Source organism: Hemicordylus capensis, chromosome 3 (assembly GCF_027244095.1).
Source record: "Hemicordylus capensis ecotype Gifberg chromosome 3, rHemCap1.1.pri, whole genome shotgun sequence".
Classification (NCBI taxonomy): Eukaryota; Metazoa; Chordata; class Lepidosauria; order Squamata; family Cordylidae; genus Hemicordylus; species Hemicordylus capensis.
This window is the reverse complement of record NC_069659.1, coordinates 193953674-193976150: the sequence shown is the minus strand read 5'-3', so window position 1 is coordinate 193976150 and position 22477 is coordinate 193953674. Positions and strand designations below refer to the sequence as shown.

At 45.2% G+C, this 22477-nt stretch overlaps 1 protein-coding gene across 4 annotated transcripts; it reads right to left on the bottom strand.

Annotated features, from left to right (window-relative positions):
* Positions 1-3275: 3275 nt before the first annotated feature.
* Positions 3276-22456, bottom strand: MTG1 (mitochondrial ribosome associated GTPase 1). 4 transcript variants are annotated; one of them, XM_053304781.1, is made up of 11 exons: positions 22209-22456; positions 21879-21942; positions 19739-19844; positions 13898-13978; positions 13590-13646; positions 12762-12852; positions 10579-10640; positions 10330-10426; positions 9652-9733; positions 9440-9552; positions 3276-4900 (listed from the first exon to the last, which is right to left on the bottom strand). In XM_053304781.1, the coding sequence occupies exons 1-11, from the start codon at positions 22312-22314 to the stop codon at positions 4797-4799; spliced, it is 963 nt and encodes a 320-aa protein (XP_053160756.1). In that variant the 5' UTR covers positions 22315-22456; the 3' UTR covers positions 3276-4796. The 4 variants fall into 4 exon arrangements, with proteins under 4 accessions (XP_053160756.1, XP_053160757.1, XP_053160759.1 ...); XM_053304782.1 differs by having other exon boundaries at positions 21879-21934; positions 22209-22354; XM_053304784.1 differs by lacking the exon at positions 21879-21942 and having other exon boundaries at positions 19739-19852; positions 22209-22340.
* Between the last annotated feature and the right edge of the window lie 21 nt (positions 22457-22477).

Below are 22477 nucleotides of genomic sequence, written 5' to 3'. Positions count from 1 at the left end.
TAGGATTTTGCTACTGGAAAAAGAATCAACATGATTATTTTTTTAAATGCAAAAACTCCCTGACTGGTTGCTCAGAGAAAATTCTTAATTTGCCACAGGCAACCAGGTGAGGTCTGATTTACAAGGCTGTGCTTTCCATCCTATACAACTTGGGTTCAGCGCAACATTGCAAATAAGGTTGCAGGGAATGGGTGCTCATCCCTTGCTGCAATCGCCTCAGCTCTGCCTTCTTCTTCACCCAACATCCCTGCTTCTTTCACAGGCATGAAGGATCTCTGGACTACCACAGCTGGCACCCTGTAGCTCTCATTTTCCTCTCTGCAGAAGAGAAAATTATGGCTGCAGACCATACTGAGGCTTCAAGCAGTGGCAATGTGCCCAACTTAATAAACTTTCAGGCTAAGGCTAGAAGACATGGAGATTCTGCGACTTCTAATTACTCAGAAAGTAGAGGCCATGGCAATTTCTTCAACTGAAATATGCAGCTGATATATCTATTCCCATTTCCTTGCAGGCTTGGCCCACGTTGCCGTGATGATAAAATGGAATACGGCCATTTGCTGGACTCTCATTCTACTGGCTGCCATTTTCTTTGAAGGCATCAGCTGCAAAGGAGGACGAGGCGGAGCACGAGGAGCAGCACGAGGCAGTGCACGAGGCACTACACGCCGGTCAAAATCATCACCCCGCTATAGCTCCTCGGGGACATCACTGCGGGTGGCAGCTGCAGCAGCAGGCGGGGCAGCTGCAGGAGCCTCAGCAGCTGTTGCTGCAAGGAATATGAGGTTGGCTGGGGAGGGCGCTCCAGAGATGCAGTCTGGCAACAGCACATTTGAGGGCAATTACAATTATCGGGCATGGACATCAGGTGCTGAGCCCTGGCACCTTGTTTATCTGCCTGCCTGCCTACTTTGCGTGGCCAGTTTCTTTTCAATCTAAGGGGCCAGCTGTTGCAAAGGGCCTTGGCTCTATCCTTCCCAGTCTGTCTCCACTGCCCTTACTCTAGTGTTCTTTGATCTTCTGTAGACTACCTGTTTCAAGTTGCCCCTTTCCCTGATTTAGGCTTAAACATGGACACTGATCCTTCCTATAAGGAATATTAGAATTGCAGTGGGCATTGGATGTTTCTACTACTCGCCAAGAGGAGCTCCATTAGGGTGCCTAACTCTTGCTTCCTTTGTCTTGGACACAGCCAGATATCAGATAATGAAGGCCATGGCCTTCTTCCAGTTCCGTTTCTCAAAAGTGATATATGGAAGCATATACATGTGCTAGGAGTAGCCATATATCAGGCTTGATGGGAGCTGGCTCAGAACACCAGCACCAGATGAAAGTCGTATCAGCTGCTGTTTTCACCCAGGTGTAGCCATTTTCTTCACTGTGCCTGGCTGTTGAGGTGCTCAAATTAAGGCTTTGCTTCCTAGCTTCTTCCTATCACTGTCAGAATTCACATTTCATGTATCATGTGAAGGTAGGGGAGAAGTGTAGTGAAGCCACTACTTTGCTGGAAGTTCACCATCATGTTAACGACTGCTTTGTTTGCAAGTTCATTCCATTCCTCCCAATCACATGATCTCTCAAACCAAGACATTCTTGGTTTGCACTATTACCAGCTTTTGGGGGGAGTTGAGATTGTATGTGGCCAGCAAAACAAATGGTAATTGCTAAATCTAAAGGATGAGCACTCATATGTCTACAATTATTGAGTGGGGCACACTCAGTAGCTTCAGGAATAAAGACATCTGGCAAATACAGAGTGGTTATTACAGTAATATCCAGTGACCAGGCAAGTGTCATGTGCTTCCTGGTCCTCCATACTGATATTTTCCATATCCAAAACGTGCAAGCTTTCCCCACATCAGGCACTTGTGCATCTCCTCACCGAGAAAGATATAAAAGACCTATTGTGCCTGGAACAGTGGTAGAGGAACTAGAAGTATGAACTACTTGTACTTCCTGTTCCCTTTGCTATTTTCCTAACAAGCAACTCTGTTGGCCCTGCATTATAATGGGAGTCAGTTTATAAAACATTGGCTTCATAAGAGTTTAGGCTGATCTGCTGCAGCCATCCATGTTATAGGGGAGGGACTACAACCGAATGGTTAAGCACATGCTTTGCATACAAAAAGTCCCTCGTTTAGTCCTTGCCATCTGCAGTTTTGGCAGCAGATGCTGGCAAAGACCTCTGCCTAATACCCTGGAAAGGTATTACCAGTAGACTATTGATTCTACTCAATACCAGTGTGGACCAGTGGTACAATAAAGCACAGCTTTATATGCTCATATACGTAAGAGATTTCAAACAGCAAACTAGTAGCTGTTTTTGTCACTAACTGCGAGCCAGGCACCATGCTTTAGAAAGTGAATTAAAAAGACCAGTGAAGTCAGTGGCACTGCATTCATCTAGGTGTCTGTGGATAGCACCTCTGTCCTGTAATTTACATGGGAGCATGTCTAGGGTTGAAGTCTTACAGCGCAATCCTTGGAGTCAACTTAAGCTGCAGCAGAACAAAGAGTGACTTAGAACCTGTGCCTGGGCAGGAGGGTAGAGCTAGCTGCCTGGCACTGCCCTGCTTTCCAACGTAACCCTATGTTCTCCATCACAGCTCCAACTGCCAATGCTCAGCAATCACTGCCAACTGTTACACCAAGTCAGTTTTCATATTAGTCGTATTTAGTAGGTTTTTACTTAACTTGCACTTCAAAAAGAAAGTGGTGCACATGTCGAACTAAGTCTGCTGCTCATTTTCACTTGTACTCTCATGTGCTGTTTATGAATCCAGTTCCAAATCTTTGAATTATATTTTGCCTGACAGTAACTTTTTCTGTAGTTTTTGTAATGTGTAAAATGTGAAGACCTTCAAATGGATTTTGTTATACTGAGTAAGAACTGTTTGCAGATCTAGATAAATTAAATAGTGTTTGTTTTTCTCCTGTGCCTGGGATGGGAGAGTGTGTCTCAAAGGGAGATTCCACTTGAGGTATTTCCATGCGAGTGGCATGTTTACAAAATTACCTCTTCTGTACTCTAATCATGAGTCCTTTTCTCCTGGAGAAGCTTGGGAAAATGGAAATGCCTGGTTTTTGACACTGTGTTTTTTTTGTAAAGTGTTTGAATGGTGGGGTGGAAATAAAAATAATTCATGTTTACATAGCCTTGAGATTGCATAGGTATCAACAAAGCAACAATAGCAACAAAGTAAATTATGGTGCACTTTGTGCGCAACCCTTCCTGTGATAACTAACTCCACAGAATATACTATTAAAACAAAATGTATCTAAATATTTGTATAATTTATTCAAAATACGGTGCAATTCCTTAGTGAAGCAGAACGGGGATCTGGGCCTGTTTAATAACAATTACATGCCAATAAGCTATCCCTAGTGTCAGGACTGGGACAGATTATTATTTGGGAAAGATGCAAAATACCCATGCATTATCACAGACTAGAGCATAATGAGAATGGTGCTTAGTCTCTCTCCCTGCCCTCCCCAAGCATCTTGCAAAATGCCATTTCAACTCTTGGCTGATAGTCTGCCAAGTCAAAATGATGCAATCCATGTTTCCTCAAAGGTGAATTGCAGTACCGTTGCATAATGACCCCCCACCCCTCAAAATAATATTGTTTTCTAAATGTTATTTCCTAACATTTCTGTCTTATCAAAGCCCATTTGTGGCATGCGCCAGCAGAGCAGCCCCTAGCTGCTACAGTGCAATACTCTTCCTTGCCAGGCCATGAAAATAAATAGGTTCAGCATGGCTTTCTCGCTGGTGCTATGTCCAGTTCAACCCCTAATCAAGGTCAACAAAAGTCCAGCAAGGAGGAGGAGGGAAGAAGAGCAAGGAGGCTGAAAGTAACAAGCAAACAAACTGCCCTGACCAAACTAAGGTGAGAAGTCAACCAGCTCAGTCACTTCCAATCTGTTTTTTTTAAATTTTCAAGTAAATGTATCCTTTAACATCGTATCAATTTTGTACAAAAGCAGACTCCCACGAGGCATGGTCAAGTCATACAACATTCTAATTAAGAGTAAGATACTGCAGAGCAACAGGAGACAACAGAGATAGGGCACAAACACATAGTGTAAGGCAGCAAGGGGCAAAAATAGCTTCCTTTGGAACTAGAACCATTCCTTTCCAGTTAATAAAGAGAGAATGACAGAACGTGCCTGTTGCTGCTTAGAAAGCAAAGACAAGCCAAAATCTTTCACTTCAATCACATAAACATGAAGAGAATAGCAAGCAGATGCCAAAAGTTCTTCAAAGAAGCCACAAGACAAGCCTAAGGAGATCATGGAGTCATGCCTTAGCTTAGTGCGCTTCGCTGACAAAATGTTCCAAAAGCATAATATCATGCCCCAGCACAGCAACCCGTAATGGTTTCCTTATGATCTGCTTTGCCCAAAGTACCTGGGCCTTCTGAAGAAAATTAAGCAATTCTCTCTCTCAGAATAGACAGATTGCTAAAATTGGGAAGAAATGGCTGGAAGAGCGGGGAGCTTGGGAAGGGTAGATATACAGAAAATTGGCTTGGCAACTATAAATGATGATCATAGTTGCTAGCTTGATCCTTATCTCAAGGTTCTACAGCTGCATCCAATAACCTTGTCCATAAGATAGCAGATGAAACTGTCAATGGCTGCCTGTGATCCAGGTTTATTGAGAAAACGTAGGGTTCCCACAGTCCTGATCAGCTGCATAGTGGTGTTCCTCCTGCTCGATGTGGAATCTTCAGAACAATCCAGAAGAAAATGGGATTGTTTTCTGTGTGACTGTACCATCACAGAGAACATTACTAAGCCTGGTCAAGCATTACCTTCCCCAAATGTCCCTTGCGGAAAGAGTAGATAAAATCACACGCTGCTGCATTGTAATTGGGTGCTCTCACAGTCACATCTCCTGCAAGAAAAGAAGAAAAACATTTGACCACAGTACTGGCTCCTGGCCAGGACAGGAGTACAGGAGGCCTCTTTTTTTGTGGGGGTTATGTTTGGCTACCGCTGCATATGCCAAAAACGGTGATAATTGAAACCTTGAGGATCTACTTTCAATTATTGCGGTTTTTGCATTCACATAATGGTTTGTTAATAATGGTATCTTTTAATGAGAGAGATGGTTCGTGATCTGGGGGTCCTCCTGAACTCATGGCTCCTGCTTGAACAGCAGGTGGAGGCTGTGGCCAGGGGTGCCTTTGCCCAGCTTAAGCTGGTTCGCAAGTTACGGCCTATCCTTGACTGGCAGGCCCTGGCAACAGTGACTCATGCCTTTGTTACCTCTCGTTTGGATTACTGTAATGTGCTCTACCTAGGGTTGCCTTTGAAAATGATTCGGAAGCTTCAACTAGTCCAGAATGCAGCAGTCCTCCTCCTCATGGGTGACCACAGATTTGATAGTGTCACACCTCTTTTACGGTTGCTGCACTGGTTGCCTGTTCACTTCCGGGTCCAATTCAAAGTGCTGGTTCTCACCTACAAAATCCTTATGAGCTTAGCACTTGTATATCTCCGGGATTGCCTCTCTTTGACAGTTGTATCCCGTCCTGGGAGGTCTTCTCAGCTGGCACTCAGTGTCCCGGGCCCTGGTGTAGTGTGTGGTGCCTGGGCCCGTAGGAGGGCCTTCTCTGTGGCTGCCCCTCTTCTTTGGAACACTCTTCTCCCCCAGATTCATTCAGCCCCCTCTCTGGTTGCTTTTAAGGCCCTTCTTAAAACACACCTGTTTCACCAGGTGTTTGCCCTTTAATAATAATAATTATTTGTTAAAACATTGATTGTTGTTGGTATTTCTGTTGTTCACCACCTAGAGTCTTTGGAGGAGGCAGTATATAAGAAGTTTCAGTAAATAAATAATGGAAACAGGGTATATATCAACTCAAATCCAACAGATTACAACATAGAGCACATTTGAAGATTTATGCTCTGGCAATACGTGCAGCAAAGAAGCAGTTCTTTTCTGCCCACACTGCGTCCACAAGTTCACATCCAACAGAGTTGTCTAGCATCATGAGACAGCTACATGCCCCTTTCCCCTTGAATTCAATTTAGGAACCAGCAGTTACCCACTGTGACATTTTAAATTACTTTTTTGCAGACAAAATCTCTTGTATTGGAGCCAAACTGGATTCCCCATTTATTGCAGGAATTACTAATGAGAGGAGAGCTGGTCTTGTGGTTGCAAGCATGACTTGTCCCCTTACCTAATCAGGGTCTGCCCTGGTTGCATATGAATGGGAGACTACATTTATGAGAACTGTAAGATATTCCCCTCAGGGGATGAAGCTGCTCTGGGAAGGTTCCAAGTTCCCTCCCTGGCTTCTCCAAGATAGGGCTGAGAGAGATTCCTGCCTGCAACCTTGGAGAAGCCGCAGCCAGTCTGTGTAGACAACACCGAGCTAAATGGACCTATGGTCTGATTCAGTATATGGCAGCTTCCTATGTTCCTATGCAGAGTCTGTTATGGAGGTGTCCAGCAACTCCTCTTATGGGTCTAGATTGGATCACTTTCAGTGTGTGACGCCTGAGGATGTGGACAAGCGGCTTCGGACTGTACACCATACCACCTGTTCTCTTGACCCTTGCCCAGCTTGGCTCATTTCATCTGGCAATTGGAGATGGTCCGGTAAATATTGAAAATGCTTCTCTGAGGGAAGGCAGGATGCCGCCTTGTCTTAAGGAGGCTATCATTAAGCCATACCTGAAGAAACCTGCATTGGATCCTTTGGAGTTGGCCAATTACAGACCGTCTCCAATTTCCCATGGTTGGGTAAGGTGATTGAGCAAGTGGTGTCTTCTCAACTCCAGGCAGTGTTGGAGGGAACAGATTATCTAGACCCATTTCAAACTGGCTTCTGAGCAGGCTATGGGGTTGAGACTGCCTTGGTCAGCCTGTTGGATGATCTCCAATTAGATATTGACAGAGGAATTGTGACTCTGTTGATTTCTCAGTGGCTTTCGATACCATCGACCATGGTATCCTGCTGGGTTGCCTGAGAGGGTTGGAACTGGGTGGCACTGTTTCAGGTAGATTCTAGATGGTGTTGATTGGAAACTGTTGCTCTTCAAAGTGACAGCTACTGTATGGCGTTCCATACTACTTCCAATGCTTTTTAACATCTACATGAAACCACTGGGGGAGATCATCAGGGGCTTTGGGGCAGGGTGTTATCGATATGCTGAAGACACTAATATCTATTTCTCCATAGCAACATCATCAGAAAATGGTATAACTTCCTTAAACACCAGTCTGGAGGCAGTAATGATGAGGGATAACAAACTAAAGTTGAATCCTAATAAGATCGAGGTACTGATTATGGGGGGGTTGGGACTAAGAAGATGGTTTAGATCTTTCAGTTCTGGATGGGATTACATTTCCCCAGAAAGAACAAGTACTACTGAATCCAAATCTCCCCTGGTTTCTCAGGAGGAGGCAGTGTCCAGGAATGCTTTCTATCATCTTCTATCATGAATGCCCTTGCCCATTTCTAGAGGTAAATTATCTTAAAACAGTAGTACAAATGCTGGTAACTTCTAGATTAGACTTCTGCAATGTGATCTACGTGAGGCTGTCTTTATACATAATCCTGAACTGCAACTGGTGCAGAATGAGGCAGCCAGACTGGTCTGAGACAACCCCAAGGGAACATATAATACCAATCTTAAAAGAACTGCACTGGCTGCTGATACGATTCTTAGCAACATACAAAATACTAGATATTACCTATAAAAAACCTTTAACGGCCTAGGACCAGGGTACTTAAGAAAGTGCCCTCTCTGTCATGAACCCTGCCACCTACTGAGATCATGTGGAGAGGTACAGTTACAGTTGCCACTGGCTTATCTGATGGTGGCAAGGGACTGTGCCTTCTCGGTGGCTGCCCCAGGGCTCTGGAATACACCATATAAGAGCTTCTTCATCTCTGGCTGCCTTTAAAAAAGACACGTTTGTTTTCTCAGGCTTTCTGATAACTTTAAAAAAATGTTTTGTGTTGTAATTTTTTTAAAAGTTAAATTTTAATTTTAATGTTGTAATTTTAAATGTTTTATTTCTGCTATGTTTTGAATGATTGTACACTGCCAGGAGAGTCCCATGTTATAAACATAGTTTATAAATATGACAAACCAATAAACAAAACCTAAGAAGAAACACAAGGTGGTAGACACTACCAATGGCCACTGCAAAGATGCGGTGCTAAGGTTAGATAGGGACACTTGCTCTTCCACCACTAAACATAAGGAGTCACCACTTTAACCAGTTTGAGGTAACAAAAACTGTAGTAACGAGCCTCCCCTCCCTCTAAAGAGTTAACTGGAAGTGAACCCTTGTCTTGACTGACAGTCTAGTGAACTCCAGGGTTCAGCCAATCAGCACACCAGGTGGGTGGGACTTAGAAAGCTGTTGCCAGGAAGGAGGGAGTTCTTTGTTAGAGAAGAAGCAGACTGAAGATGCTGAGAAGGATATGTGGCCATGGAGGTTGGTTGCAGGACAATAACTCTGTAGATCCTTGAAATAAAGGACTGTAGGAAGCTTGTTTCTCATCAGGAATAGGGTGAGTTAAAGGAAAAGGGATTCAGCATAGAGAACAGTTTGTTAGTCAGATTTTGTGTTAGAAACTTATATTTATTTGGTGTGCATGCTTTTGCATATTCCTGATATTGTTCTATTATTGTTTACCTGTAACGCAATTAAAATAAGAAACACTAGCCTACACCCACCCTAGCTAGGGCATTGCAAAAGATTCTATAAACATTTAAGCGTGAATTAAGGGTGGGTTAAACTGTGGGGTGGGTTGTATTTTTTTAGTTCTTTTCTTCTTACAAGCCTCTCCAAGTTGGTTTTTAAATTAGGAAAGCAGGGGCACTAAAGGGGGATTCCTCTGGTGCAAACATATCCTCAAACGTTCAGCAGCTATCAGTTTTCTCACCACGTGCAGGCTTGTACAAGGAAGACTTTGTACTTATCCAATAGCAAAATAAAGAGTTTTCCATGTTCTACCCCAAGCCCAGGGAGGTTCAAGCTCTGTCGAGAGGAGTGGCAGAATTTTGAACCTACCAATAATACAGAATAGTTTTAGGAGAAGCCTAGCCAGGCAGCTCAGCAGGGATGATTCACAGCATTTCATTCCCTCACGTAAGCTGGCTGTAATACGCTACAAAAACCAACTGCTAAACACTGCTGTCTGGTTTGAAGAAAGGGAATCACTTGTGTACACATGAAGCATGGTCTACAATAAATGGTACTCTTTCTGTATGTTGAGTATGTAATATATTCAGTTCAGCAAATTCTTTACACTATGTCACCCACCCTCCAAGACAATCCACAGTATTTCTGGGCAGACAAGTGAGCAAATCACTAGCACAGAATTCAGCACATTACTCACAGCGGAAGCCCAGTGGCACCAGTACTGGGGTAGGCATGCCAACTGGGAAGGGGGAGAGAACCCACCTGTGCCAGTCCGCACCCTGATTCGGTTGGTCTTGCCGAGGTACAGTGCTATGCTCTTGAGTACACTCTCCACGTCATCACAAGGGCTGGTCAGCCCATACCGTTCTACATAACTGCATGGCAGGGAACAAGTGGATAGCAGGAGCTGTTATGAGGGTTTCTATTTGGGGCACCACAAACACTCCAACACAACCCAGAAGACATCATCTCACCTGAATTGTTGCTGATGGTTCAGTGTGTAAAGCAGATAATCAGCAATGATCTCTTCACCAACCAGGTGATCGCGGATTGTTCCTGGGTAAAAAATGACCAGACTGCTGGCAGCAAGCAAAAGCACTGAACTCCAAACTTCCCTCCTACCCCACAAGATACTTGACAAGAGTTGGCCACAGGTTGGGCCTATTTGGGCTCGAATACTCCACTGAGCAGTGATCAGCACAAAAGGAGATGATAGTTGAAAGTGGCCAATAACCCGTCTCTAGTGTCAGGGCTGGGTCAGGTGTTCATTTGGGAAAGATGCAACACACCCAAAACTCTGGGTGGAGTGTCAAACAATGCAGAACTTATGACTGCAAGGGCACAGAAGCTGGCAAGTGTGCCTCTACTCCCTTCCCCAATAGCATTCTGTCAGCAAAAGCAAAGGCCCACAGAATGATATGCAGAGCTCTAGGTAGGGAATTGGTATGGGAAAGTGGGGTTACAGTCTCAAGCCAGAAGACTGCTGGTTAAGCAACATCGCTGCATGTCTGTCCCTTCAGCAGATCCTGTGTGGCCAATTCCATCCCCAGTTCGTGACATACTGCTCAGTCAGCAAAGTCCAGATGTTGCCTCACCCACCCAGGCCTACAAGAGTATACCATCAGAAAAAGATGTACACAGAGTCCTCTCACCACACAGTGCTAACTTCAGGCCAGTCTCTACAGACCCAATTTGGGGAGACAGCACCCCAGGGGTATCCAACAAGAACATGAGGGGTCGCTCACACACCTGAAACATGATGAGATCAAAATCAGCTTTACAATCCCCAAAACCAGCACACTAGGTTACAGGGGAAAGGGTTCAAGAACAACTACAAGGAGTGGTCAGTAAAGCTTGCTCATACAAATCAAGAAGGAATGTGGTGCAATGGTGTACATTACCTGGATTTTGGTGAGGACAGCTTTGGTAATACCTGGTGTCCCACCAACCCTGGAAGCTTTCCCTTGGTGATGTGCATGGAGGGAGAAAGAGGGGGGAAAGATGAGCAATTATGTAACATGCAACTAGTGCTCAAGAAGATCTCTAGCCATTAACAGGGGACAGAACAGGCCCCTTTTGCCTTCTAAGCCAGATCTAGATACTAGAAGCTTAGGAAACCAAGGTTTTCCTTAGTAGCCTTCCTTAGTAACCCAAGCTTCCAGTCTTTTATAGCAACAGCTAGAAAGACTGGCTTCAAAAGAAGGCTGGCTATCACATGGCCACCCTACCTGGCAATCAGATGTAGGAATCTGAAAGATGGCTCTGGCCATTTAAGTACTTAAATAAAGTGCTTTGTTGTTGCAGCACTTTATTTCTCCTACCGTTACATATTTATTTACTGCCCAACCATTTTCTAGCCTCATAAGCTGAAGGTCCAAGCCTGTTAATTCTGTTTCACAACCACTCCAGCACCTCTATACTTATAACTCAGTGAGCCTATTCTCATGATTGGAGAATGGGCTCGGACAGGGTGAGGGAAGGTGCGAAACGCTTAACTCCCTGACAGAAGATCCCGTCCATGTTGCTGAGTGGCCAAATTGGCCACCCAGAAGATTGCCAGCTTCTGCTGGTAGCAGGGAGGAAGCAGGGAGGTTTGGGGGCTGGGAGGGCCCTGGAGCTTCCATAATGCACTGCATGAGTGCACGGTGCATTATGGGGAGCCTCCTGACGCTGGCTGGGAGGCACCAACACATGAGCATTTAGCCTGCTTTCTGGGCGCCCTCGTATCCAAAACCCTGGCTAAGTGGCAGTGGGCTTAGTGGGCTTGCCACCACACTCCCGGGAGCTGTGCAGCTCCAGGCAGTACACACATGCACTGACACCAGGCTGGGCTTCCTTAGCCCAGTTTTTAGTGTGTGTGTGAATAGCTTCAGTGTCGTATAAGACAGTGAAGAAACAAACCAAAGAGTTTGCTTAGCTCCATCTTGGAAATAGCCACTTGCATGGTCTGCTATAGTGTGCAGGAATTGCTACTAGGGCACCATGTAGGAAAGCATTGTAAACTGGAAAATACTTCACACAGGAACATGTGAGTAGAAGAGCTCACTAATTTTGAGAGACTTACAGTGCAATTCTAGGCACTAGCCAACCCCGCACAGAGCATCTGTGCAGTGCTTTGGGGCCGGCTGTTTCCCCCTCCCTCTTCCTCCTGCCCCGGTCTCTCCACTCTTCCCCCTCCCTCCAGTCCCGTGCCCTCTAGCCCTCCTCCCCTCCTGTTCCTCCCCACACAGAGCCTCACCGGGCGGCGGGCAGCCAAGAAGGGCACTGCCGCTGCTGTTTTTTCTCCCTCCCACCCGCCGCGGCTTTTCTCTCCCCCGCCTCCGCTGCCGCTTTTCTCTCCCCCCACTCCGCCCGCCCACTACCGCTTTTCTCTCTTTTGCCCACCACTGCTGCCTTTCTCTCCCCGCCATCTGCCCACTGCCACCAGTGCCACTTTTCTCTCCCGCCTGCCCACCCGGCTGGCCGCTGCTGCTTTTCTCTCCTCCGCCTTGCCCACCGCTGGCTAGCTGGCTGTCGTCGGCGGCACTTTCTTCCCTCTCTCCTCCTCACTCCACCGGCCTCTCATCTCGCCGGAACTCTCGCAGTGTTTCGCAAGAGTTCCGCCGCCAAATCCTGGACACGCATGCTGGCTAAGAGAATTAATTATATAGATGCATACTCAGAAGTAAACTCCACTATGTTCAGTTGTTAAATTACTATTAGATTGCAGCCTGATTTTACAAAACTGTCTTAGCTGTACTCCCAATATTCCCTTCCCTCTTCCCCCAACCAGCATGTTTAAGTGTTTCCCCACAGTCCAGAGTAGCAAAGGCATTCTAATGCAACAGATTAAAAGAAACAACAAATTACTAAGATATTAGGTGCAATTTATAACAATGAATCCCCAAAATTGAAAGGCATTTTCAGTCTACAAAATCAGTCATTTCATTGTGCTATATATAGAATATCCTATCTCAAACGCAGGCAGTACTGCAAAATTTAGTGCCATCTGGTTCCTCCTTATGAAATCCAATGCTACCCTAGACTCTGATTTGCATATAGCAATTCTATAAGTTAGATTCATAATCCAAGCAGCAGAAAATACCTTTCCTGAGGTGCAGCCTTCTCATTGAATTGATGACGGATGATTTCCCCACATTTGGCACACCAATAACCATTAGGCAACTTTCCACATTCTGTAACCAACCAGAGGATCAGAACTGGCCTGTCACCTACCAAAAACAACTGGCAGAGATCAGAAGCAGGGGGTGGAGACTGCTCTAGCTCAAAGTAACCATGGAGAAGAACAGTGACCTTGAAGGGCAGAATATGCTCTGAGGTTCAAGTTCTACACAAAAATTTCAGCATTAATAATCAAGGTATCAGATCCATAGGTAGCAAGGCAGCATTTCTGCAACAGTCACAGTTTAGGGATGTGCATGAAGATCTTTGGCGCCGGTGGGGGTAGGGCGGGGGAGGGTGTTTAAGGGCGGGGGAGGGTGTACTCACCCCTCCCGCCGCATTTCTCCCGCAGGTGCTCTGTTATTTTTAAGCCCCTCAGGGTGGCAGCATTCCTCCCTGCCACCCTGTTCCCCCCATCAGCCGGAAGTAGCGAGCGCATGTGTGACTGGCAACAGTCACTAGAGGTACTGTGCGGGGGGGTGGATAGAGCCAGTTACTCTCCCCCTGCTAAATAAAGAGAATCACCACATTAAAAGGTGCCTCTTTGCCAAGTTAGCAGAGGACTACAGTTGTACTACTCCTCTTGGCTCTGCCAGTTTTCTGAAAGATACACAGTAACATTCACCACAGAGTGAGTAGTAGTATTGGCAGGACAATTTCCCCAGTCATTAGCCAAATGGCTGTTTCATTTCAAAGGAAAAACACAGCGGTGTTGCCATTCCCACAAACACAACTATGCAAGATCACTGACCTCAGCCCTCTGATAGCGCTCACTATTGCTGATCAATTTTGTGACAAGAGGAAGAATCTGCAAGAAAATACAGAAGTAGTTTCAGGGAAACAACTATTGTGTCATCATGGGTTTAAGTGAGGGAGAGCAACAGGACTACTGCCTCCTTCCTCCCCTTTCAACAGATCATCCCACAAAGTAAACGGCTGTGAATTTGACCTCACTACTTTAGCTACCAACAAGCACTAAGCTTGTTTTCAAGAACAAGCACTAAGCTTCCACCCACTTTTAACTCACTAAAATACAACTCTGCTTTATCTAAAGAGTACCTCCTTGATATTTTCATCTTTCAGGCAATCTGTGAAGAGGACGTGTTTGAGACCTTGCCGTTCCAACTGTTCCAGAATTCGCTAAAAGCACAGTAAAGTATAGTTATTCAAGTTGAAAAAGTGAAGAAAATCCAAGCAAGTAATATTCAAACAACCTTGAATAATTTTGGATGGTCATCAGCTCAACATGGAGCTGATTTTGTATTGAGGATCTGCTGACTTAAGCCATACTTTTGCATAGTTAGAAAGCAGTCTCAGTTGAACCATGGGCATTTCAAATACACAGCTATGGGATCACTGATGAAGAGGGCAAGAATCTACAAGGTTTACAGCAAATTTTCTTGTTTGCTTACTGTGACGAAACTCAGATCTCCATCTTAACTCAAGAATGAGGCTATTCCCATGGCCAGGGGAAACTGGGCTAAGGGAGCCTAGCCTGGTTCCTCTTGGTTATGTGCTGCCATACGGCTCCCGGCAGCAAACCTCACAAAATACCCCTCCCCTTAAACGAAGTTAGTGGAGCAAGTGTTCCACTAACCCTGTTTAGCTGATTGAGTGCCGGCATGGCTCCACGCCGACACATAAGCAGACCCCGACTGGGAGGCTACAACAAGCCTCCTCACCTCAGGGGTCTCCCCGGGATGCCCCGTGCACTCAGGCGGGACATCCTGCGACTTCCAGGGGCCAGGCTGCCCCTGATCCCCACCACCCGTACCAGCTCCAAGACGGAGTTGGTAGTCGTGTGGCTGTCCAGGGATGGCTCCCTGCTCGTCTGTGGGGATAGCCCGGTTAGGCTGTACACACGGATTGTGTGTAGAGCCTCCACGTCTTACACTTATACTCCACCCTGAGTGATCTGAATGGGGCATATTGCTCTCTTTTGTGACTGAATGAGAACAATCCTTGCTTTTTGTCTTTGAAGGGACAGAGCCATCAAGGTATGGTCTTAAATCCCTTTCCATAATAAAAAGGAAAAAGGAAGTGCTGGGAAACTATAGACCTGTCAGCTTAACATCAATATCTGGCAATGGTTATTCCATAATAACCAGACCTATCTTAGACATGTACGTTCAGACCCATTAAGGAGGCAGAAGCTCCAGTTTGGAGGGAGAAATGCAACCCTGGATAGGCCTAGATAGATGATATCTAGATAGATTGAATCTCAGGTCTATCTCTGGAAGAGTTGAAAAGCGTTCCTCCTCAATCACTATAAAATAGGGGCCCAGTCCCCTCCCCGCATTTTGTCACCAGTCCAGAAAAAGAAACAAGTAAATCAGTTGTGCTGTACTTAGTTTGTACAAAGAGGAAAGGATTGGTTGATGAAATTAATGTGGTGGGAACATTGAAGGATAGCTCTCTATCTTGAAATGCATGATATCATCTTGGAATGCGTGATATCAAAGGAACTGGTAACTGGACGTGTATCTTGGATTTTAGGAAAGCTGATTTTAATGTCTGCAAGGGAAAAGATAGGCCAAATCCTAATCCTGAAGAAAGAAAAAGTCCAAGAGTGGTGAAAAGTGACATACTGAAGGCACAATTGCAAACAATTCACATGAGAAGGAAAAATGAGAGACCTCCACAACGGTTTCTATAGATGCAAAAAGGGTAATTATAGTAAATCAAAGAAGGGGCATACAACCAAGGAAGTACAAGAGGATAACCTGAACCTGTAGAGATAGTAACAAGAAGGCTAAAACTCAGAATGAGCAGAGGCATGTGAGGAATGAAAAAGTATTTTTAAAAAATAATATGGCCAAAGCAAGAGGAAGGTTAAGAAAATGGTAGATCTGTAGCACTAATCTGTAGCTCAATGGATGAGCATCTGCTTTGCATGCAGAAGGTCCCAGGTTTAATCCCTGGCATCTCCAAGCAGGGGTGGGGAAGACTCCTGTTTGGACTTGATATAGCCAATCAGTATAGACAACACTGAGATATATGGATCAATGCTTTGACTTGGGCAACTGTTGTAATGCAGGTCAGGTACCCCTTATCTGGACTGCATGAGACCAGGAGTGTTCCGGATTTTGGACTTTTCTAGATTTTGAAATCTTCTATTTACAGTACAGGGTACAGGCGGAACTCTCATGAGAGTGCACGAGAGTTCCAGCAGCGAGCAATAATGGTGGCGGCGAGGAGGTGGACGGCTGACGAGGTGAGCAGAGGATGCAAGAGGCGCCAGTGGCGGCAGTGGGGGTGGATGGGTGGGCGGCCGGATGACCTGGCCTGGCCCTGAGGGAGGCGGTGGTGGGACGGCCCTGGCCCTGGGGAAGGTGGCTTGACTGAATTTTTAAAGTGAGCTGAGGCTTTTTGTTGCTGTTGTTATGGCGTGGTGTCCGGATTTTGGAGCATTCTGGGTTTTGGGTGTCCAGATAAGAGATACTCGATCTGTAATGGAAAAAGGTTGGAAGCAAGACTCCTATATTTATGTCTCCAAGGCCAGATGAGTTACATCTCCAGATACTGAAGAAACTTGCAGGTGTGATCTCAGAATCACTGTTTGTAATCTTTGAGAACTTCTGGAGAATAGATGAGGTGCCAGAAGACTGGAAAAGAGCAAAAGTCCCTCTCTTCAAAAAGGAAAAAGGAAGTGCTGGGAAACTATAGACCTGTCTGCTTAACATCAATGTCTGGCAAGATCCTATAACAGATGATTAAACAGTATGTGAGCATTTAGAAAAGAATACTAGTAGCCAGCATATTTCTCAAGAATGTGAGCTAAATGATATCATTGTTACATGAATCTATAGGTGGCTGAACAACCAAGCCTAATGGACACTCATTAACAGCTCCACATCCACCTGAAGAGAGAGGTCCAGTGAAGTGTCATAGGGTTTTGTCGAGGATCTTGTGTTCAATATGGAGAAAGACTCAATTCAAATCCAACAGATTACAACATAAAGCACATTTGAAGATATATGCTCAGGCAATACATACAAAGAAGCTATTCTTTTCTGCCCGTATTGCACTTGCAAGCTCACATCCAGCAGAGTTGTTTCACATTGTAAGGGAGCTAGTAAATGCCTCTCCTTCCTTGAATTAGAATTTGGAACCATCAATTACCCACTATGATGTTGTTGTAAACCTGCCACACTCAATGAGCCATCGGTAATTTACGATGCAGTAGCAGGCGAAGAGATGGCTCTGGTTCTATACTTCATCCAAGCAGGCAAGATCCCAAGGGTTCAGAGTCCAAGGTTCCAAGGTGTATGCCACCGCCGTCACACAAAGACGTGTCAAGGCTGTTGACAAGTTGTCTCCAGCAGCCCATCTAGAGTGAAGCTGCAGAATTTAAGCAGATTGCCACCTGGAATCAATCAGCGCTCCACCCAGTTGGCTGCCCTTCACCAGTTGTGTGCACGCAGCAAGCGGCTGCTGCATCTCAACTCCCTGACCTGGTCATGCTGCTTCTTGCACCTATGTATTCTGGGAGATAACACCGGTGGCGAGAGTTCCTTCTGGGATTCATCACTCTGCTCTGCTGGCTCCTCCTGCACTAAGCGTTCCACCTGGCCCATCCCAAGTGCCTCCTCCCTCCGATCACAGAGCAGGTCCTTGGGTAAATTCACTGCCTCCCACTCCTATTCTGAGTCCTCAAACGAAGGCATGACAGATGTTTTTAATGAGTTCTTTGTGGATAATATATCTTGTATTTGGGCCGACAGACTCAGACCCCCATAATTATTGCAGAATCTAATGCAGAGGTGTCCAGCAACTCCTCTTATGTGGTTATGCTGGATCAATTTAGGTTTGTGACTCCCGATGATTTAGACAAATTGCTTGGAACAGTGCAGCCTACCACCTGTTCTCTTGACCCTTGTCCAATATGGCTTATACTATCTGGCAAGGAGGTTGTTGTAGGCCTGGTAAATTTATTAAATTTATATACCACCTGACTCCAAAGGCTTTAGGCGGTATGCTTCTCTGAGGGAGGGCAGGATGCCTTCCTGTCTTATGGAGGCAATCATTAGACCTCTTCTGAAGAAGCCTGCACTAGATCCCTCAGAGGTCTAACCATCAACTATAGGCCTGTCTCCAATCTTCCATGGTTGGGCAAAGTAACTGAGAGTGTGGTGGCCTACCAGTTCCAGACAGTCTTGGAAGAAACTGATGATCTAGAACCATTTCAAATAGTTCAAATGGTTTTGGGGTGGGCTATGGGGTGGAGACTTCCTAGGTCAGCCTGATGGATGATCTCCAATTAGGAATTGAGAGAGGGAGTGTGACTGTTGGTCCTTTTAGATCTCTCAGTGGCTTTTGATACTATCGACCATAGTATCCTTCTGGAGCATCTGAAGAGGTTGGGAGTGGAAGGTACTGCTTTGCATTTCTAACTCTCTGGCATATTCCACATTATGTCCCTTGGAGACTGTTGTTCTTTAAGACATGAACTTCTAAATAGCACCCCCCCCCCCGAGGTTCCATACTGTTTCCAATGCTTTTTAACATTTACAAGAACCCACCGGGAGAGACCCTGAGGAGATTTGGTGCAGGGTGTTATCAATATTCCTTATTATTTATTAAATTTCTATACCATAGAAATATGTTGATGGCACCCAAATCTATTTTTCCTTATCAACTTCATCAGGAGGAGGCATAATCTCCCTAAATGCCTGCCTAGAACCTCTAATGAAATGGATGAGTAATAACAAACTGAGACTGAATCTAGATAAGACGGAAGTAGTTATTGTGTGGGGTCGGAATTCAGAAGACAATTTTGATCTGCCGGTTCTGGATGGGGTCACACTTCCCCAGAAGAAACAGGTACGCAGTAGCTCTAGATCCAAACCTTTCCCTGTGTCGCAGAGGTACTTTCTATCAGCTTCAGTTGATATGCTAGTTGTGTCCATTTCTTGAGATAAACAACCTCAGAACAGTAGTACATATGCTGGTATCATACTTGACTATTGCAGTGCACTCTGTGTGGGGTTGCCTTTGTACATAGCCTGGAAACTGCAGTTGGTACAGACTGTGGCAACCAGGTTCGTCTCCGGGTCATCTCGAAGAGACCATATTACAAGAATGTCTTCTTCACTATGAGCCTCATCACCCATTTTGATCATCTGGAGAGGTTTGTCTGCATTTGCCACCAGCTCATCTGGTAATACATAGGGGCAGGACTACTCTGTTGCCACCCTGAGTCTCTTGAATGCACTCCCTGCTGAAATAAGAGCCTCCCCATCTCTGATAACTTTTAAAAAGTCTTTGAAGACACATTTTTTCAACCAAGCTTTTTAACTAGACTGTGGTTTTACATTTGTTTTAAGGTTTTATGTTGTTGTAAACCGCCCAGACACAGAAGTTTGGGGCAGTGTACAGATATGATAAATATTTTTATAAATGACTAGATGAGGGAGTAGAGGAGATGCTTATGAAATCTGCAGCCAATTCAAAACTGTGGTGTGTGTTGCTAACACTTTAGAAGGCAGTATTAAGATTCAAAAGGATCTGGACAGGCTCAAATCCTTGGTCAAAACCAACAAGATGAAGTTCAACAGAGAAAAAGGAACGTTCTGTATTTAGGTATGAAAAAAATAAAATGTACAAGTATAGAACAGAAGAGACCAGGCTTGGATGCAGAGGATCAGTAACAAAACAGAACAAGGACATACATCACTTCAGGCTCTTTATTATCTAACAGGAGAGGTAATACAATAATTGATTTAGCCAGTATCTCAGAGCTAGTGCTAAGAGTGCAAGAGCTGCTTATCATTGCATGGAAAACAAGTAGTAGGGCAGCAAATCCCTACCATCCATCCCATGGTGAATTAGTCCAACCTGTAGATTTGACCTAGAGCTGCCTAAGTGTTAAATATGGGAAGGACCTACTTTGAGTCTTACCGATTTGTGGGTTAGGTCTGCCAGGTCCATTTTGTTTAACACCAGCAAATGTGGACGGATACTCAGGGCTTCCTTCAGCAAGGGGTTCCGGCCTGAGAATGGGATGTGCATGTGCTAAGGAGCCAAATAAGAGCAAAGAATAACTGCACTAGCCACATAAGCATTTGGCCTGAATTGTGGTCCGGGGTGCAGAAGTTTGAAGAATGTAGCCATAGGGATGGCATTTAAAGCTGGAAACATTCTTATATAAATTATTATTATTATTATTATTATTATTATATTTATATCCTGCTCTTCCTCCAAGGAGCCCAGAGCGGTGTACTACATACTTGAGGTTCTCTTTCACAAGAACCCTCTTGAAGTGGTTTACAAAGCAAAAGGAATGAGAAGACAGTTCCTTGTCCAAAAGAGGCTCACAATCTAAAAGAAACCCAGACTGACAATTGTCATTAGTTTGACGAACTGCATCAATCTGTGGGCAGAAGAAACAAATTGTTCTGTAAGAACAAATCTGCCTACCTTCCTTTCAGTATCCCTACAACTGTACCAAATGTGGTTCAAATAGGTTAGATGGTCCACAAGTTAGTCCACTTGCACCTCAAACGTTTATGCATCTGCCAACTTGGATTGGGGTGGGTGACATCATCACAAACTATGCCATTGAGCAGTCCCTACAGATATAGCAAATTTGGTTCGACGGTCCACAATTTAGCCCACTTGCGCCTTAAACTTTTATGCATCCATCTTGGATCGAGATGGATGACATCATCACAGATTACACCACTGGTGTCCCTACAGCTGTAGCAAATTTGTTTCAAATCAGCTGGACGGTTCACATTAACCCACGTGCCTTAAACATTTACGTGTCCGTCATCTTGATTTGGAGAGGATGACATCATCACAATTATGCCATTGAGGTGTCCTTGTGTGTACCCGATTTGGTTCATATTAATCTGGTACAACTGTACCCAATTTGGTTCATATTGGTCCAGACATTGCGAAGTTGAAGGGGGGGTGGGGCTCGAACAAATGGGCAGAATGCTGGAAAGTAGGCTAAAAAAGCTAGTTTCACAACCAAGTTGGCTTTCTGGCGGCTGAACATGGAGCTGCTCAGGGCTAATTTTATGATGTTTAAAATCTCTTAGAGGTTGGCAAGCAACTGGCTTTGGATCATCACTTCAAAAAACAAAACAGGGAAAGTCTGTCCAATGTTGGTTAAATTAATGCCCAAGGACTGACTTGTGCATTAATTTCTACACCACTTTCCAACTAAGAGGTTTTTTAAGTGGTTTACATACAAAAATAATGGCAATAAGATGGTTCCCTGATCCCGAAAGAACTCATGATCTAACAGCAACAGCCACTGGAGGGACGCTCTGCTGGGGTTGGAGAGGAACAACTGTTCTCCCTCAGTAAGAGAGCCACCATGTTAAATGGTACCACTTTGCGCAGTTAGCAGACATTAACTGACAAGCATGTCCTTAGAAGGAGAGCCCAAACTGGCAACTTCAGCACTTTATAGACAAAACTAGGGACACTACTGTGTGTTTTATAGACAAAACTAGGTGTTTTATAGACAAAACTTTATCGACAAAACTAGGGACACTACTGTGTGTTTTTAACACAGGTAGTCTCCCCCCACCCTTTTTGGCCTGCTGTATTCACTGTACAATAGCTTTGCAATGCACAAACTTCCAAAGCAGACTGAATTACTAAAATGAACATAACAGATTGGTTTAAAAAGAAACTTCTTTAAGTGTGGTTAGTAGACTTTTGTATCTCACCACCAATTTAGTTTTATTTCTAGACTGTCTGTAACTCAAACACATGCAGCGACATTTACTATTGGAACAGACAGAAGAAGATGGAAGGGAAGCAGTACACTGGTATTTTGTATCTATGTGCATTCATGGACATAGGTAGACACCTATGTGAGGGGCTGATTCCTGTAAAATTATAGTGAGCACGTGTGAGCGCCTCAAAATTTTGAAAGGCATCCAGGCTGTCTTCCACAAAGGCAATTCAAAGGCAAAAGAGAGGCAGTGTCTTACGGGACAAGTGCCACAGAGGGCAAAACCCATCCAATCTTTCTTAAAAAGGACTTAATCAGTTTCCAAGCAAGTTCCCACAAAAGGATATGCGGGCATCATGCACCTCCAGCAAGCAGTCCACAACGCGCAGGCGGGTCTTCATGTCCTTCAGCCCTACGAAGTAGGTCAGGTCAATTACAACACGCCTGGCTTGAAACTGAGCTAGTTTCCCATCCTAGCTTTCCAAAGCAAAGCATAGACGTTTCGCTTCAGAAGATACCAACAGGCAGCCTAAGGCGACGCCATCCGGCACGGACAGGGATTCTGTCAGTACCACAAGCTCAAGCTCCATGATGCTGCTCTGGTCTTTTGGGGATCTCTTTGGGGTAAGCTCAAGACCGGAACGCGACCCCCCCAGCCCCCGCCCCCGCCCTACATGCCTTTGGCCATGTGCCCGGGGAACCAGCGGGCCACGTCCCGACCGCCAAAATCGAACCGCTCCCTCAGGCCCACGACGGCGCCCCGCAAGACAGACGTGAGCCGCATCTTCCCGGCGTAAGAGAACCGGCCCGGAATCTCCGCCTGCCAAATTACTTCCGGGCTGTGCCTTCCTCGGCGTGCGCGTGCGTGGAGAAAGAAGACTCTGCTTCTTTGGTCACTGTCTCTACTACGACAAACCACCCGAGGCTCTAATACGCCAATCTGGCAG